The sequence below is a fragment of the Talpa europaea genome (genome assembly GCF_964194135.1).
Source record: "Talpa europaea genome assembly, chromosome: 7".
Taxonomy (NCBI): Eukaryota; Metazoa; Chordata; class Mammalia; order Eulipotyphla; family Talpidae; genus Talpa; species Talpa europaea.
In genome coordinates this window covers 1,708,430-1,727,119 of record NC_140074.1, presented here as the reverse complement: position 1 = coordinate 1,727,119, position 18,690 = coordinate 1,708,430, and the positions used below count along the sequence as shown (strand labels likewise).

At 68.5% G+C, this 18,690-nt stretch overlaps 1 protein-coding gene across 1 annotated transcript; it reads right to left on the bottom strand.

Moving 5' to 3' along the window:
- Positions 1–4,643: 4,643 nt before the first annotated feature.
- Positions 4,644–10,902, bottom strand: GBGT1 (globoside alpha-1,3-N-acetylgalactosaminyltransferase 1 (FORS blood group); the record flags this gene model as incomplete). Its single annotated transcript, XM_084236291.1, has 6 exons — positions 4,644–5,328; positions 6,127–6,261; positions 6,597–6,632; positions 6,711–6,761; positions 10,361–10,426; positions 10,832–10,902. The coding sequence occupies 6 exons, from the start codon at positions 10,900–10,902 to the stop codon at positions 4,644–4,646; spliced, it is 1,044 nt and encodes a 347-aa protein (XP_084092417.1).
- Positions 10,903–18,690: the final 7,788 nt, after the last annotated feature.

Sequence of the window (18,690 nt, the reverse complement as noted above, 5' to 3'; positions counted from 1 at the left end):
TGCGGCTGGGCCTTACCCGTCCTGTCCGCGCGCCCACCCGCTGTCGCTGCGTCCTCGCGCTGGGGACGCAAGCTGGGGTGCAGCGACCTGCCCGACAGAGGCCAGCGGCGGCGACGCGGTGAAGGGCCACGGGCAGCCAGAGGAACTGACCTCCTCCGACTGCGTCCTGTGTGCCCCGCGCCCCAGGTCAGGGGTGTCCCAGCCCCCACAGGTGGTATCTTCAGGCCCGGAGCGTGCCTGTTCCCTCCCTTCCCCACCTGCTCCTTTTCCACCTGCTCTGTGGCCAAATTCCCCGCGGCCTCCTGGTCTCCGTGTCTTTGTGCTTCCCCGCGCCGGCCCACGGGCAGCGTCGTCCACCCCGGCCCAGGCCCTCCCTCCGCACCGCAGCAGCAACCGTCTCATCAGCAACCGTCTCATCGCCCTGGGGTCCTTGCTCTTCTCTCCAGGCGTCATGCCCTGGGGCTGCCCCACCTCCTCTCCAGCCCCGGGAGGGAGCGGCCACGTGGTCCTCACAGCCCCTCCGGGGACCAAGCAGCCCGGCCCGGGCTCCGGGAGCGCTGAGGCCACGGGAGCTGAACGCATGGTGGCCGCAGCTCAAGCCCCCACCTCTGAGCAGCCCACCCGGTGGACATGGAGGCTACTAACAAAAGGTGCAGCTTGGGCTGGAGGCAGGGGGACCCCCAGAATGACCCCTGGGTGTCCCCTCCTGGGCCAGCTGACAGCTGAACAGCGGGTGCAGCCCGCCCCCTGGAGGTCAGCCCAGGCGCCGCAGCCCGGCAGGAACCGGAAAACAAAACACACACCTTTGTTTGGCTGTAGCCAAGGCAGCGGCCGCCCCCCCAGGGGCCGGGAGCAGGACACCGCTCCAGGGGGATGTGAGGGGCCTCCCAAGTTTGCCTGGTCCTGCTTTTCCCCTCCAGGGTCCCGGCGTCCGGTGCACCCACGCTACTCCTCACCCCGCCTGGCTCCAGGCCCACTGCCAGGTGAGGAGCCCTGCAGGCTCCCAGCGGCTGCGACGCTCCCCGCCCCAGGGAGCCGAGGCCCTGCGAGCTCTAGGGGTGCCCGAGCCTGGCCTGCGGGCGCTCTGCTCCGCAGGACCTCGAGGGAGCAGGAGCATTTGCTGCCCAAGGACTGGGGGTGTACTGGAGGGCAGCGCTGGGCCAAGGCCAGCAGACCCTCGGGTGATCCCATCCTTGGGCCTTTGGTGCCATCCCAATTTCTGGAGGAATACACCGAGGTCTTCCACCCTGAAGCCCCCGCCACACCAGGGGGGCGGGTTCCTCCTAGTTCCAGGTGTCCAGAGTGTTGGTGCAGGTCCCCAGAACCTGTCCTCTCCGGGCTGCCAGGGGGGCGGTCCTGGCCCAGGTGACCCCTGGAAACCTGGGGGGCTCCTCCCCCCCACTCTATGGAGCCGGTGGTCGCAGACCCGAAGCCCAGCGCCGCGGCAGAAGCTGCCTGCAGCCTCTCAGCCTCTTTCTTCTCCAAACGCCACCCCAGCCCCTCCTAACCCCCCCCCCCCCCCCCCGTCCAGCACCCCTCTGCCCCGCCCCAGGGTCCCCACCTGTGAAGCCAACGCGGTGACTCTCTGGGCGCGCGGCGACGCCAAGAGGAAACTGCCTCGCGTGGGAGGGGCTGCGCAGGGTCCCCCAGGATTCCAGGGGCTCCCGTCTCCCAAGGAAACCCCACGGGGGGCGCTGGGTCGGGCCCCGCCGGGCGGAACCTCCCCGGCCCCGCACCCGCCCGCCGGGCCCGGCCGTCCCGCTCTCGGCCCAGTTTCCCGGGGCCCGGGGGCGCGGCGCGGGCGGGCCGGGCACTCACCTGGCAATCGACCATCGTCCTCAGCCCCGGCTGCGCATCGCCGGCCCCAGGGCGGGGCCCGGGGCTCGCAGCGGCCGCTCGCCTCGGCCCGCGCGCGGCGCAGGGGGGCGCCCGGCGGCGGGGCTCATGGCGCGGCCTCGCGTCCCCGCCGGGCCCGGGGCTGCGCCGCCCTCGCCCGCGCCGCCGCCGCCCGCGCCGCTGCCATTGTCTGCGCCGCCCGCCCGCCCGCCCGGCCGCCCGCTCGGGCCCCGCGCTCGGCGCCGCCCGGGCTCGCGGGCTCCGGCCGGGGGCGGGACAGCCGCGGCCCCGCCCCGCCCCCGGGACCCGCCCCGGCCCGGGACACGCCCAGCCCCGCCCCCGGCCGCCCCTGCTCCCGGCCCCGCCCCCGGGACGCGCCCCGGCCCGGGACACGCCCAGCCCCGCCCCCGGCCGCCCCCTGCTCCCGGCCCCGCCCCCGGGACGCGCCCCGGCCGCCCGGCCCCGCCCGGCCCCGCCCCCGACACGGCCCCGCCACGGACGCCCCGGCCCCGCCCGGCTCCGCCCCCGGCCGCCCCTGGCCCCGCCCCCGTCTCGGCCTCGCCGCGGCCCCGCCCCCGGGACCCGCCCCGCCCCCGCCCCGCTAGGCCCTGGCCCCGCCTCCGGCTCGGCCCCGCCCAGTCCCGCCCCGGACCCCGCCCGGACCCGCCCGAACCCGCCCCCGGGACCCGCCCGGACCCCGCCCGGCCCCCGCCCGGCGCCGCCCCGGCCCCCTCCCCGGCCCCCGCCCGACCCCCGCCCGGCCCCGCCGCAGGTGCGAGGGGCGGGCCCGCCGGCTGCGGGGGCGCGCGGCGCGGGCGGCGGGGCTCGGGCCGGGGGTCCGGCGGCCAGCGCGCGCCCGAGAGCCCCGCCCAGCCGCGCGCACGCCCGGACCTCCGCGCTGGCCGGCCCCGCGTGGGCGGGTCCCCGCCAGTCCCGAGCCCCTGCGCGGGGCCTCCTCTGCCCCCCGGGCCTCCACCCCCGGCCCAGCCAGCGACTGCGGTGCTGGCCGGGATGGCAGTGGCGACCCGGGGACGCGGGAGTCGCCCTGACCCCCCGCCCCGCCCCCATGTGCCCCCAGAGGTCAGGTGCGCGCAGGGCTGAGCCGGGACCTGGAAGCAGAAGTGAAGGGCAGGTCTGCAGGCACAAGGTCAGGCCGCCCCTGCCTGCCCCTCTGCTGTCCAGGCCTCTGGCAGGGCCGCAGGGACACAGGGGCAGCTTGTCCCTGCTGCGGCCCTGCTGGTGTCCAGCTCAGGGGCCCACGAAGGAGGGGTGTTCCAGGGGGTGTTTACTGTAACCCTGGCTGCCCCAATCTCACCCCTTTTTCTACAGGAGCAGTGAGCCCACCCGGCCTGGGCTCACTGCCCCTCCCTCTGTAACCCCCAGACGCCCTCCAGGGCACTCCTGCGCTGCAGCCCAGCCCAGGACTTCTCCTCACCTCATGGAGACAGTCTGGCCCCTCTCCTGCCTTTGGTCCTGCTCGCTGACCAAACCACACGCTGCAGGAGGAGTGGGCTCGGGGCTGGCCCCAGGTTTTCTGGGATCTCCAGGTGGCTGCCCACTCCTGATGTGGACATGGTACCCCCCCAGGCTCTGCCTCACCCCTGCATGGAACGCTGCCGCTGCCTCCAGGGACAGACGGTGGGCCAGGGGGCCCACCCCACCTCTACCCTGCCAGGCTCGGGGGTGAGTCTCTGGAGCCACAGGAGAGGCTGCCCCGGCAGGCCTCTGACCCCGCAGATGGCCTCTCTGGGCTGAGGCTGGCCCGGAGCCAGGAGGGCCTGAGACATTTGTCATGCCCTCGGGAGCTAAGAGCCCATGAACCCTCCAAGTTAACCCAGGTTTTTTTTTTTTTTTTTTTTTTAAATAGACTTAGTTTTTTTTTTTTTTTTAAGGATTTATTTATTTATTTATACAAGCACTGGGTACAGTCAGAAGCACGGGAGGGTGAGGATTCACCAGAGCCAGAGCGGGGAGCAGAGCAGGCAGAAGGACCGAAGGACACTGCTGAGGGGAGCAGCGGGCGGCAGGAGAGGTCTGCGCGCCATGCGGGACCCTCCTCCGGTGGCCCGGGGAGCAGCCGGGGATTGAACCGGTGCTGCAGAGGCTGCGGGCAGCTTTGCAACCCAGCACTCAACCGCTGCGCCACCGGGGAGGCCCAACCCAGGTTTTTTTTAAAGCCATACATATACCCCCCTCCACCACTCCCACAAGTTGATGGCGTTTGAAACCCAGGCTGCCTCACCCCCGGTGGCCAGCAGCACGGACACTTGGATATGCAGGTGGTCAGGCCCTGCTGAGGGCCTGGCACAGGCCAGCTTTATTAAAAACCACCCGAACACTCTTACAAAGGAGGAAGCTCAGGCTCAGGCCAGTCCACCCTGGGGTGCCGGCTGGATTGGACCACAGGAGCTGCCGAGACCTGGTGCCTTTCAAAGCCTCACTGCGGGGTCCCAAGTGAGGTCACAGCGCTGACACCTCCTGCAGCCAGAGGACAGGGTCCGGCCGCCTTTCGCACCCCACTCTGACAGGGGGCCGAGACCGCACCCGGCAAAGGCACTGCTGCTGGGGTTGGCTGTGGGCGCACCTGCTTGACCCGGCTCCCTGCTCCCGGCGTCTGGCCGGTCTCTGTGTGCTGGGCACGTGGGCACAGCCCTTTCGAGTTCGCAGAGGCTTTTCTGCATTCATTTCCGGCCGGGTTCTGCTAGACGGGGCACAGAACAGTCTGCTCTCGCCCGAGGCTCGGCCCCTGGGTGGCCGGGATCCCTGCGGGGCAAGCTGCTCCGTGGGCGTGGCAGCCCGGCTCTGCGTCAGCCCCTCAGCCAGCGGGTGTCCTTGTCCAGGGTGGAAAAGCGGATCAGCTTCAGGCTGGGTGGCTGCGGCTTCCTGTCGTCCCAGAGGTACTCGGGGGACAGCACCCTGGAGGGCTTGTGCGAGATGAAGCGGCGGTTCAGGTGGCTCTCCTCCTGCCAGGCGGCCATGACGCCGTTGGCCTTGTCGGCCAGGATGGCCATGTGGCAGCCCCTGGTAAACTCGTACACCCTGGCCACGCGCCCCCCAAAGACCGCCCCGCCATAGTAGAAGTCCCCCTCGCCCTCCGCCACGAAGGCGGTGGAGACCGGCCTGCGCTCGTAGGGGAACTGCTGGCGGGGGGCCATGAAGTAGCCGGGGTGGATGGCCGCGACCAGGTCGCCCAGAGTCTCGGGGCCCCAGGGGTTCCGGAACACCATGTCCACATCGAGGCAGAAGAGGTAGTCCACCTCCCGGTGCGCCCTGGCGGCGATGTGCTGGCTGATGGTCTCCATCCGGCGCATGGACACCTCCTCCCAGCGGGAGTGCGGCTGCACCGGGAAGACGCTGAGGCGGCGGCCGGCGCCCAGTGGGCCCCGGGGGATGGCCGCGGGGTCGTCGGTGAAGACATAGTAGTGCACCCGGTAACCTCGCATGAAGAACCACTCGGCCGACTCCAGGAAGTGCCGCATGAAGCCCGTGTACCTGGGGGCGGCCACCCATCACCTGCCGCGGCGGGGCCACTCCTGGGGTCCCCACCTGAGCTCCACTTCCCCAATCACGGTCCCCAGCGCTGAAGACCCGGGTGAGCAAGCTGAGCCCGCACGCGAGCGCCACCCCGCGCTCGCCACTTCCAGCCTCACTCACTGGCCAGGAGGAAGGCCCTGCGGTTCCCGTTTCAGAGGCCGAGACGCCTAGGCCAGAGAGAGGGCAGCAACAAGCAGCAGTGACCGCACCAAAGGAGGGTGAACTGGGGGGGCCTGGGGGGGACGTGGAACAGGAGGAAACTGCAGCCACCGCCCCTCGCCGCCCCAGGCTGCAGCTGTTCAGACCAGGGGGTGACCCGGCCGCGGGTGGGTCATCCAGGGAGCCCCAACACAGTCCCCCAGGGGTCCCCAAAGAGGCAGGTAGGCTCGGGGAGGAGAGGAAACAGGAAATGTGCCGAGAGGTGGAGGGGAGAGCTCCTGCGGCAGGCCAGGGGCCCCGGACCTCCTGACCGCGTGGCCTGACCACAGCCCCCAGTTATGGGAAGTGGTCTGGGGTCAACGCCTCATCTCTGAGGCCTGACTGGACCACTTGGGGGAGGCAGAGGGCTGAGGGAGTCCTGACTCAAAGTTCCCACTGCCCCGCCCCTGGGCTGCCCCCGCCCCGGCCCCCTCCCCTCAGCCTCTCCCCACACAGCGCCTGGCTCAGGGCCTCCTAGTACCCAGGTCAGGTCCTTCCCAGACCATCCGCCCCTGTGGCTCAGGGGTGCCCTCACCCCCACCCCAGCCCACTACTCACTTCCCCACTGCAAACACCGTGACCCCAATGGTCAGGTTCAGCGGCTGGTAGATGTGCTGCAGGAGCTCGGGGTCGAAGGTGCCCTCGGACACGATGGGCGCCAGCCAGGGCGTGAGTGTCAGCAGCTCCACAGGCCTGGCGGAGGGGAGCCTGGGGCTGAGCGCTCCCCTGGTAACATCCACATCCTGCCCAGGCACTGCCACCCCCACCCCTCCCCGAGCTGCGTGGCCCTGGGCAGCTCTGTGCACCCCTCTGGCCCCCAGCAAGGTGGGGACGACTACTACGCACCTGAATACAGCTCAGAGCTGACACAGCCGGTGCACGTCCCCATCCCTGACTCCTAGACCGTGTCTCTGCCTGGTCTCAGGTGACCGGACCCCAAGGCCACCTCCCCTGCCCACCACCCCAGCTTAGACGGCCTTCTCGCCAGTCCAGCCTCCTCTTTGCGCCCTGACCGCCTTGATGCCTACCTCTGCTCCAGCAGCTTGGGCTGCGGGTACTGTGCCCTGGAACAGAGGAGGGCGCGGTGAGCAAAGGGAGGCAGCCCCGCCAGGGCCACCCAGGGGACAGAGACCATCGCTTACTGTGCCGCGGGCTGGAAAGGCCTCTCCCCCTTGTACTGCAGCTTCATGTTGCTGATGGTGGAGGCGACAAGAGCTGTTAGTTAGTGGAGGTGCTCAGCAGGGAAGAAGAAAGCTGAGATGAACCAAATGCCCCCACGGGGCAGGCAAACCCCAGGTCCCAGCGGACCCCCTCCAGCCTCCCCGCTGCTCTGCCCCCTGCCCCCACGCACGTGCGCAGGCCTCGGGGTGGGCGCGGCGAGGCACCCTCGGGCCGCCGCTCTCCAAAGCTGACGCCTTCTCCGGCACTGGGCACCCAGCACCAGCTAAGAGACTAGAGAAACTGGGGGGCCCAGCTGTGCCACTTAAGCAGGGTCCTCAGGCGAGCCCATTAACCTGGGCTCCCAGTGGGGTCCGCGGTAGGATCCGGGTCTCCAGCGCCATCCGGGCGTGCTCTGAGGGCATCTGCATGTGAAAACTGTCCGGATGCGCTGGGCCGGCCGGACCCTGCTCTCCCTGACGCCGGCCTGTAGATTTCCAGCTGGCCCTGCCACCCCTGCAGCCAGCTTCCCTCCCTCCCTCCCCTGGCTGTGTCTTCAGTAGGACCCCGCCAGATACACCCCTTTTCCGCATCTATAAAAGGGGATCCACCCATGGGAATTAAACAAGGCCTATGAGATGGGGCGCCCCCACCCCTGCCCGAGCACACCTGCGAGGGCGGGCAACCACTCGCTGCCTCAGGCCAGTGTGGGTGCAGAAGGGAGCGGCCCCGGGAGAGCGGTGGCGGCTGCTGGGTAACGGAAGACGGCAGGTGGCAGGTGGCACGGGAGCCTCCAGCTCTGCACCAGAGCCACCAGCCCGCCAGAGCCCTGGGGCCAGGCCTTCCACTCCCTGGGCTACAGATGGCAACAATGAAGCCTGCGGCTGTCCCAGGGGTGGGAGTGAGGCCCAGAGAAAGGACAGGCAGGCCCAAGGCCACCCAGGGAGCGAGTCAGGGCAGCTGGCTCCAGGCCCGCAGCAGGACACCTACGCCACATACTCCTGGAGGGCTCCTGCCTTCTCCAGTCCGCGTGGTATTTTTGGTGGTGAAATATACGCAGCGGAGATCTCCTTTAGCCCTGTGGAAGTGTACAGTCCCTGGCGCGAACCCCGTTCTCTGTCCACCCACCATCCCTCTCCAGGGGGCTTCATCCTCCCCAAATGAAACCTTCCCCATTAAACACCCCCCCACTATTCTGCTTCTGTCTCTATGAATCTGGCTGCTCTGGGACCCCATATTAGCGCATTCCTGTAATATTTGCCCTTCGGTGATGCGTCTGGACCCTCAAATCTACACTTCTTCAAGTCAATTCGCCCAACTGGCCCTCAGCCCCCATCTCCCATGACAAGCCCGATTCCAGCCCTGGCTTCAGAGCGACGGCACTGGAAGGGGTGAAGGTAAGAAGGGGGCCCCACTGAGGGCACAGCGGCCTGGGCGGCGCCAGGGACAGCAGCGGAGACTCCGCACCAGAGCCACAGATGGGCCCCCAGGGGAGCGCCTCCCTGCCCTGGCCCGGAAGTCAGAGTAACACAAGTCCAAGGAAAGAGGGAAGCAGCAGAAAGGAGCGACGTGGCCACAAGCAACATTCTCCAACTCCCGACGCATTCAAAGACACTCGGCCCGCACCTCCGGCCAGCACCCCAGATCTTGGATGCATAGATCAATCTTTAAAAAATAAAAGACTTTTGGCCACGACTGACATTCAGAACCAGGCAGGCCAGCGAGCGGCAGAGCCTGAGCATGGAGAAAGGGAAACGTGGTTAATGGGACGTGGTGGGGTGGGGCGGGGGGCGGAGGCCTCCGTGTGCTTGAATAATTGAAATTTAAACCAAAGAAAGCACCCCCATCTCTCCAACCAGCAAGACTCTGGGTTCGTTTTTTTGTAACACCCACTACCACCAGCACGAGCCAGGGCTGGGGGTGCATGAATGCCACTGTGTCCCGATCCTTCTGGAAAGACCCCCTGACAAGGGGATCGAGATTCTACTGTGAAAGAAAAGCCACAAGCTGGGCAAAAGAAAACAGATTTATAGGGACAAGGACCCCACCCCCACCCCCGGTGACCCCCAGGCCTGCTCAGTCAGGCTGAGCAAGCAAAGGCTTGTGACAGATTTTTATCTCCCAAGTCCTTGCCTTTCACACACACAGGTTGCACCTGCCAGGGATGGTGATCGGAGTTTAGAGGACTCTGCTCCTTGTCAGGGAACTCACCAGTGCCCGGGACAGGGACCACACGCTCTATTTCTATAGCACTTTTTTTTTTTTTGATTTATTTATTTATGCATATAAGAGCTGGGGTACAGGCGAGAGGTGCGGGGGGTGAGAGCATTCACCAGAGACAGAGTGGGGAGCAGAACAGGCAGACTGACTGAAATACACTGCCGAGGGGAGCAGCAGGCGAGCCAGGAGAGGTCTGCGGCGCCATGTGGGTTGTTCCCTGGCCAGGGATCGAACTTGTGCTGCAGAGGCTACAGGGTAGCTTCACAGTGTTGTGCCTAACTCCTCGCGCCACCAGCAGGCCCTACAATGCTGTTTCTATAATGTGTTGCCTTCCATGTCACTTTTTTACTGCGTGCCCTGCCGGCTCCTTCCAGTCCCAACACCATCCGAGCTACCTGCGGGCATGGGAGGGGAGAGCCGCTGCCCAGGTCTGCTTTCTCACTGTGAATTATCTTGATTTTTGAGAATGAATCTTTTTCCTTCTACCTAGTCTCGATAATTATTTATAAGCAGGGAACGTAGCAAACAAAAGGTTCTTCAAGGATCGAAAAACATTCTATCCAAGCCGCTGCTTACAAACAAAGGCAGAACACTGGGGAACTGGACACACCCTAAATGCCCCCCAGTTGTCAGTGGGAAAGAGGGGTGTTCAAGATTTATGACCCAGTCCCTGGGTGGAGTGAAACAGTGGTAACCACGAAGGGATGAACCACATTGAAAAATAAAGCCAGCTCCCAGCCATTTCCATTTCTGTTTTTAGAGCCAATGAGGCACACGCTGGGCTCCCCTGGAGAGCAGAGCAGTGACCGAGGCAGGCTGGGCACCTGCAGCCAGAGCGTGACTCCGGCCGGTGGGGCCCAACATGTCTCCCGGTCTCCCCGCCAGCTGCCTAATTGACTATGTTCTATGTTCACACTAAAACAGAAACGCTCCTTATTGACAGGCTGTCTCTGACCCGCATTTCAGACCCGCCATGAAAAACAAAAGACCTTGGGGCCAGACGCCCCCGAGCAGCGCCACCCAATTTTCACCCTTCATGGGCCCAAGTCAGAATGGCCCCAGGTTACAGACTGAGTCTCGTGTCCACTTGTCCCTTGGATCCACACAGAGCACAGCATTTGAGGCCACGTCCTGCAAAGCTACGGGCCCTCCCTTTCCGCCTGACAGGTGCAGCAGGTGAGGCTCAGAACTTGCAACAAGGTGAAACAGGAAGAACAGGGGCTGCCACGTCACCCGAAGATTGAAACGGGGGATTTCAACGCCACCTCTGCGGCAGCACACACATCACCCACTCACCACACTACCACAGCCCTGAGCTTGGTGCCCGGGAACCTGCAAACAAAGTGACCCAAGCACAGTCTCCCCACTCTGGGCAGCCCACGGGGACCCCTAATTCTCTCAACCCCATACTTACAAGATCTCTGGGCAGGGGAGGTAATAGGGGACATAGGAGAATGGCAGCCAGTTGTCGACATGCACCCTGGGAAGGAGAAACACCTGCTGACTCTGCCCAGAGGCTGAAGACCCACTAAGTGCACGCTGGTGGGAGAGAGGAGCCCACTGTGTGGGGATGGAGGCAGAGGCCTGTCTGCCTGGCTGGCCTGGGGACACTGTCTCCCGCAGGGGGCCAGCCTGGGCTAGGGCAGGAGCACTCTGGGGGGCGAGGGGCAGCCCCTGGACCGGCAGGGAACCCCCACGGGTGAACTGCACAGGGTGAGCAGGACTGCCAAGGAAGAGCAAGTGGGGGTGGGGGGCAAAACTCCAAAGCCAGAATTCCCTGCACTGAGGGAGGGGACAGGCGTCCAGGAGAGGTAGGCAGGGCCTGGGATGGGGAAGGGTGGGTGGGGATAGCGACTGGAAAGGAGGGGGCCCGGGGCGTGCTCACCACAGAGCCCAGACGGCGGCGCCCACTAAGAGGCAGGAGCCCAGGCCCAGGGCCAGTCTGCGGGGACGCATGGCTGGGGCGGGGTCCCAGGGGTGGCGGCGGCCAGCGAGGGCGGCGGCGGGCCCCGGACGCTGCGGAGGAAAGCGCCTTCTCAGAGCGGTGGCCCTGCCCTGGGCGCCCGGGTCCCCGCGACCCGCCGAGCTGCGGCTGTGCCGGGGGCGCCGCTGGACCGGGCGGCCCGGCTCCTCTCTGGGGCGGGCAGCGGCCCGGGGGACGCCCGGCAGCCAGACGCGCGCAACAGGCAGAGCCGCGCCCGCGGCCCCCACAGTGCCCTCCCGAGCCCCGCCCCGGCGCCCCAAGGCGCGGGAAGGCCTCGGCCCTCTGGCCCGCCCCGCCCGCCACCGTCCCAGCCGGGCTGGGGATGGGCCGCGGAGGGCGGCACAGCCGCGGCGCCCCCGGGCGGGGTGTCCGGCGCGGGGCCGGCCGAGGGCAGAGGCAGCCGGGGCTGGGCGCGGCCGCTCCCCCGGGGCCTGGGCCGGCCGGTCCCGCGCCTCCCCGCCCGGGCCGCGCGCGCAGCGGCCTCAAGCCCCGCTTCGGCCGTCGGCTCCGCGGGAGCGGGGCTCGGGGCTGGGGGGGCTCGGGGGGCCCGGGGGGCCCGGGGCCCGGGGTCGCCGACGCGGAGCCGGGCCGCACCGGGGCCGCGCCGAGCCCCGCAGCCGGACTTGCGGGGGGACGCGGGGCGGGGGCGCGACGGACCCCAGAAGTGCAGACTCAACTCACCCCTGCGGCCTGGCCCAAGGTAGGTCGGACGGGAGCGCACCCCGCGGGGACACCGGGCCGCCCGCCGGGCCCGCTGGGCCAGGGGCCGAGGCGTCCTCCGGGCCTCCTGCGGGCCTGCGAGACCGCGGGTGTCCGGCAAGGGGCCCGCGCGCCCCGCCCACCCGCCCGCCCCGCCCCGCCCCGCCCCGCCCCGCCCGCCCGCCCCGCCCCGCCCGCCCGCCCCGCCCCGCCCGCCCGCCCCGCCCCGCCCGCCCGCCCCGCCCCGCCCGCCCGCCCCGCCCCGCCCGCCCGCCCGCCCCGCCCGCCCGCCCCGCCCCGCCCGCCCGCCCCGCCCCGCCCGCCCGCCCCGCCCCTCCCCGCCCACACGCGGCCCCGCCCACACGCGGCCCCGCCCACACGCGGCCCCGCCCACACGCGGCCCCGCCCACACGCGGCCCCGCCCACACGCGGCCCCGCCCACACGCCCCGGCGCCCGCCCGCTGCGCCCCGGGTCGGGGTCGGGGGTCCCCCCCCCCCCCCCCCCGCTGCGCCAGCGCCTGGAGGCGGCCTCGCGCTCGGCGGCCCTGCCCCGGGCGAGACGCGGGGTCCGGGGATTCAGGACGGCGGTGTGGGCCTGGGACGCGATTTGGGGGGCACCGTGAGCGTTTCTGGAAGGCGGCGGCGTAACCGCAGGGGAGCCCCCAGGACGCGCACCCGCAGCCTGCGCCGCCTCCCGCTGACCAGGCCCACAGCACAGGGGGCCGCGAAGTGGACCCCCACTTCTCAGCAGCTGGGCGGGGATGCTGTCCCTCTGCGAGGCTGCGACCCTGACCCTGAGGCGGGGTGGCCTGGGGCCCGGGTCCGCCCCGGCGGGGCGCGCGGGGAGGGGCAGGCGGAGCCCGCCCGCCTTCCGCTGAGGCCTCGTTTGCTTACACAGAACAGGCCCTGGACCACCGGGCCTGAGTGCCGACCCCCCGCCTGGGCGGTGACCCGCGGGCGCAGCAGGCCTGCCCTGCCCGCTGCCCCCCGCAGCAGCGGGTCCCGGTAGATCCGCGGGTGCTGCCCCCACTCCGCCTCCGGTGGATCCTCTCACCCCCATACCTCTGACCTGCACCCCGTGCTCTCTCTCTCCCCCGCTTTCAGCAGCACCTAGATAACATGAATGAAATGAGGAAAGATGTCGGCGGGCTCTGCGGAGGTGACCAAGGAGTCAGTGGCCAGAGGACATGTCTATGGAAATGACGTTGGAGCTGAGCAGACGGGGCACCACACCTGGGCGGGCCAAGGCCGGGGTGGGGCACACCTGTCACTCCCCCAGGCTCATGCCCCCGGCCGCTCTGCACACTCGCGCCCCGGGTCGGCCAGAGGACGGTGCGGTGGGGACGTGGTGGTCCTGGCAGACCCGCGGGGCGGCACTGACCTGGCAGGAGGCTGTGTCCTCTCAGCAGCCACTTGGTCTCCGTGCTGTGCTCGGGCAAAGGATCAAAATGATCTTATATTTTACAGCGAGCAAGCAAAGCAGTGCCAAGCTGATGTTAAGCTGTTTATTTAAAACATTCAGATTTGGGGCCTCCCCGGTGGCGCAGTGGTTGAGCACTGGGTTGCGAAGATGCCTGCGGCCTCTGCAGCCACGGTTCAATACCCAGCTGCTCCCCGGCCACTGGAGGAGGGTCCCGCATGGCGCGCAGACCTCTCCTGCCGCCCACTGCTCCCCTCAGCAGTGTGCTTCGGTCCTTCTGCCTGCTCTGCTCCCCACTCTGGCTCTGGTGAATTCTCTCGCCCTCCCGCGCTTCTGACTGTACCCAGTGCATGTATATAAACAAAACAAATAAATAAATAAAACAATAAAGTCAATCATTCAATCTACATTTATTTAAAAAAAAAAAAAACATTCAGATTTGCCTGGAAGCCACTAGCGCCCTCGGCTGGGAGTCGTGTTGAAGGGCATGTGGCCCGTGGGGGCGGGAGGGACCCGCCGCGGCTGTCCCGTCCCCTCCCGCCTGTGTCTTCACCTGCAAACTGCGCGCAGGTCCAGGCCGGGCGCTAAGTGGCTTCTGAGAGTTCTTGGCTCCGAGAGCCGATGGTCTTCGGCCACCGGCAACCTAAGCCGTGAGTTTCCCCTGAAGGCCCAGTGAGCCGGGCTTGTTCTGTTTTCAGCCTCACTGAGGTGGGATTAGCGAATGAAAATGCTCACATTCAACGGCTCCATCTGGACGGGTTTGGACATACCAGTTCACTGGATAGCAGCACCGCGGCCAAGGTGCCACACGCCCGCGCCCCCAGCCTCTCCTGTGCGCTCTCGGTGGGGGGCGGGGTGTGTGTGCACCCCAGGCCCAGCAGTTCATGGTGATTCGGACAAACGGACAAGGACTCTGGGAGGCCAGGCAGACCTGCCGGCCCTCAGAGCAGAAGCGCAGCGGGGCACAGGCGGGGCACAGGCAGGTGCGGGGCGGGTGGGAGGGGAGTCTGCTTAAGGAGCTCCGGATCCCCATAGCCCCTGCCATCTCCCGCTTCCCTGCCTTCTCTCCCGGGTGTCACAAGAGCCCCGCGCTCACGCTCCCGAGTTTGTTTTGTGCTAACAAAATGTCGCTGCGCTACCAAAATGTGCTGGTGAAACCTGGGCGGAAAATAAAGCCGCAGGCGGCAGCCACGGGGCGTGGCGGGAGGCGAAAGAGCCGGAGTTACTGCGTGTTCCTTGCAGTGGGGTGTGTGTGTGTGTGTGTGTGTGTGTGTGTGTGTGTGTGTGTGTGTGGTGAGGACGCCCGCAGGACGCCCACCCTCCGGCCCTGTCTTTAGTGCTGGCGCCGGATGGCCAGTGCCGCGCAGCTGATCCCTAGAACCTACGTAGCCAAAGTTAAATTGGCCTCAGACCCTGGAGCATAAAGAATCCCGATCTAAACTTTTCTCAGAGACTCGCAGACACAGCAGAGCCCCGAGGCTTCTCGGCTCACCTGGCGCAGCGCCCAAGGCCCCTGGAGCCCCGGCGGTGGCCCCGCACAGAGCGGAGCCCAGTCTGAGAAAGGCCTCGGCCCTCTTCACCCGGGCTCAGCTGCCCGTAACTGGCCGTGACCTTCAGCCACGTCCATGTTCCTTCGCCCCTCACCGGCTCTTCAGCCCATGCAACTCCTTTGTTCTCAACTCTGGTCCCCCAAACCTATATCACCTCATTCCCTTCCCTAATGGGGCAAAAGCAGAGTCACACCCGAGCTGGGCCCCAGGGTACTGCCGTCCACCCTCATGAGTCTGGGAGAGCCTGGTCCAGTGCCTGGACCCTCTGCTGTGCCCCCACTCCTGCCACTGCCCCCCAGTCAGGAACCAGGGGCCCAGATGACCCCACCTGGAGCCCATCCTGTGACCCCACGCCCCTCCCCCAGCGCCCGACCACCGTCCCGGGCTTGGTGGCATCAGACCCACAGGCCCCAACCTGACCCTCGTAGCCTTGGATGGGGACACTCACCAAGGACAGCCGGGACATTGCTGGGCTCCCCAGCCTCCCACTCCCCAGCCTCTGCCGCCCCCCAGTCCCAGCAGACCCCGAGGTGTCCACCCCGTCCCAGCAGACCCCGAGGTGTCCACCCCGGCCCACAGACAACAGAGTCGGGGCTGCGGAAGCTCTTTATGCGGAACAGGGAGGAGGTAGCTGGGGCAGGGGTGCCGGGGAGGCGGGCGAGAGGCCAGCGGGGGACAGGGCTCCTCCGGTCCTGTCCTGCACCTCAGATCCTGGGCTGCTGCCCTAGAAAGGAGGGGGAGGGGGTGAGGATGGGGCTGGGGAGGTGCAGGGCTCTTGGGGCTGCAGTGGGGGGCAGACGCTGATGTGGTCCCCGAGTCAGCAGGAGGGGAGAAGGCAGGCGTCCCAGTGCCACGCGGGGACAGGCTCCGGGAGCAGGGTCAGCCCAGGGGACAGCCCCGGGAGGCTCCGCCGATCCCCACTGAGCCAGGCTGCCGTCCGCCTCCGTCACCTACCTCACTCGCTCGCGGGCTGCAGTTTTCTGTAGGCGCCAAAGAAACCCAGAATGAGGGGAGGCCCGGGGAGGCCAACCCCGCAGTGCCCGCAGCTCAGGGGCCCCCAGAGCACCCAGAGGGGCCTGGGCCCGCCCCTACATCACCCCAGCCCTGATCCTCCCCCCAGGATGGGTGTGGCAGGGCGTCATGGGGACACGGGGGCCTGGGGGGTCCACCATGGGGGACACCAGGCCCGCACAGCCGCCTCTCACCCATCTGGGCAGGCATGAAGATGCCCTCCGCGGCCAGCCCCCGGCGCTGCACGGACTCCCTGAACGCTGCTAGGGCGTCCACGTTCTCGTCGGAATTTCGACCTGCGGGCCAGATGACTGGTGACCCATCTTGGGGCAGACCCCGGAGGGGACAGCATCTCCCAGCCCGGGGGCTGGCCAGAAGGGTCAGGGTCTAGTGGGAATGAGGACTTGGGGGGTTTGGAGACGGGACTCCCCCAGCTGGCAAGCCCAGGAAAAGGGGACAGTCTCGGGAACACCCCGAAACACTGAGGTCCCCTGGGGGGCCCGGGCTGCCGAGGCCCCAGCGGTCACCCCTGAGCTGGCAGGACCTCGTAGCCCCCAGGAACTGTTGCTCCTATGGCCAGAGGACTCTGGCACTGACCCCCAGGGCCAAACCACCCTCCCCCACACTGGAGGTCCCCCTGGGAGCATTGGGGTCACTGAGGGATCAGGGGCTGCCCTGCCCCAGGCAGCAACTGTGTCCACACCCGGAGACCCCCACAGGGGGTCCCAACCCCAGAACCAGTGAGGCTGCAGCCGCCTAGCAGCGCGGAGTCAGCAGACCAGGGCTGGGGGCCGGGTGGCCAGGGCGGCACCCCTTACCCAGGAGCTTCCCCATGCGGAACGGCCCCCGGCGGCTCCGGCCCTCCGCGTAGAGCAGGAAGTGGTCCTGGACGGGCAGCCTCTGCAGGGACACGCTCACCTTGCCCTCGTCTGCAGGCACAGGGAACGGGGGGCATTGGGGCCTTGAACCCCGGAGAAAATGCTCAGCCCACGTTCAGAGCAGCCTGGAACCTCTCAGCGGGCCCCCAGCCGGCCTGTGTCCACGACTCTTCCCCTCACCCAGGACCTCCTGGGGGTTCCTGGCCGAGCTGCAGGGTCACCAAGGTCGGGGGACATCTGCCAGAGGCGGGCACCGCCCTCGGGGCCCCCGGCACCCCCTGCCCTGCGCCTGGCTGCCCTCAGGGGAGCCCCTGGAGCCCCAAGGGAGCCCACCGCAGGCACACCCGAGCCAGCTGGAGTCTGATGTCAGGACGAGACCTGGGGTGGGGGCAGGTGCTCCTGGGCAGGGGAGGCGGGGGGTGGGGGGGGCTTGGCACCCCAACTCACAGGCGCTATATCTGCCGGGCTCCTGGGTTTGCCGCAGCATCACCCGTTGCCGGTGGCACTGGTCCTCCTTCCTGAAGTGGGGGACACACTGAGCCCCTGAGCCCACCTGGCCCAGAGCCACAAGCTCCACCATCACCCCCAGCCTAGGACCCTTCCCCTCAAGGCCGGGGACTTGCTTTTTCCCCACACCCCAAACTAGAACAGCTCCCCACCCACTCCATGCCCGGGGGGCGGGTCACCCACATGAAGGTGAATGAGGCCTCGAGGTCCCCGCCGTCCAGGGCCGTCACTGTCACCGGGGACACGGTCCACGACCTCTGCTCCCAGGGCGGGGCCTCGTCCGCCACGACGGCCTTCACGTGCCACGTACCGATCGCCTGAGCAGGGGGTGCGTGAGCCCACCCAGTGCGGCGCAGACCCTCCTACGCCAGCCACCCGCGCCAGCCCCCCGGCACGGGCCCCCGCACCCCCACCCCGTGCGCCATTAGAACGAGCCCTGCTGCTCTCGGGGCGCCTGGCCCAATGCAGGGGGAGCTGCAGCCCCACGACCCCATCACAGCAGGCCCGGCCCAGCCCCCTGAGACCCCCAGAGGGCCCTGCAGTGGGCCTGGGTGAGCCGAGGGGTCTGAGGACCGAAGGGAACCCCGCTGGCTCAGCCCCCTCCCTGGGGAGCGCAGCGTCCCTCGGCGCTAGGACACCTCCTCGGGCAGCCTGGGCCCTGCCCGCCCCTCCCGGCCTCACATCCTGCGGCTCGAATGCCAAGGGCAGCGGGTCCTGGGCCTGCAGGACGGCGGCCAGGCCGAGGGTGACAGCCAGGAGGAGAGCCTGCATCCCGGGGCTGCGCTCACTGCAGACGGGGCGGCGCGGGGCTGGAGGGGGATGTGCCTGGACTCCGGGTGGTGGTCCTTTATCCCCTCCTGGCCCCACCCTCACCCCCCCCCCCCCCGCGCCCCACCCGGCAGGGGGCCAGCTCCGCCTCCGCAAGGAGGGGTGTCAGGGCTGCTGGGACCAGCGAGAGGTGTGGCCATCATGTGCTGCCGGAGACGGTGGGTGGACGTGGCTCCCCACGCCTGCACCTCTGGGCCCCGGGCCAGCGTCTGCAGGGGCGCTGTCGGGGGTGGTGGGGACGTGCATGCTCCGTGCACCAGACGCCAGAGCTGGGTGCCAGGCACCCACCTCAGCACGTGCCCCTCCCGCGGGGGCTGCCCCGTCTGCTGGGGCCCTGGCGACTGTGTGTGGCCTCCTCCGGGCCTCCCTGCTTCGCCCCCTCCCCGGCCGCCTGTTCCCATCAGCACTTTTGCTCTGTCCACCGTCCGCTGCCCTGGGGCTCGGGTCCCCCCGGGGGGGACTGGTTCCTGGGCCTCCGCGCACCAGGCGGTCGGGAGGGGCTCCCGAACCTCCTCCCCAGGCCCCCTGCGGAGCCGGCCCCCGGGTGGTCTCTGGGGGGAGCCTGGACGGGTTGCCCCCTCTTCCCCTGATGACGCTGTGGGCAGGAACCAGCTGGGGCGGCCCCCAAGCTGCTGGCAGGGCCCTGCCCGGAAGGTGCCCGCCTGGGGGTGGGGGAGAAGGCGGGGCCCGTGCTCTTTAGGGCCGGAGATGAGGCACCTCCCTGGGGCGCACGGCAGTGGGGTCCTTTTCCTGTCCCCGCCTTCCTTGGCGGCCCGCCGACCCTGTGCTCCGCTCACCCTGCGTCACTGGCCCCAGGGGAGCGCACGGTGGGAGGGTCCCGGGAGCGCGGGCTGCCCTGCTGCCCCC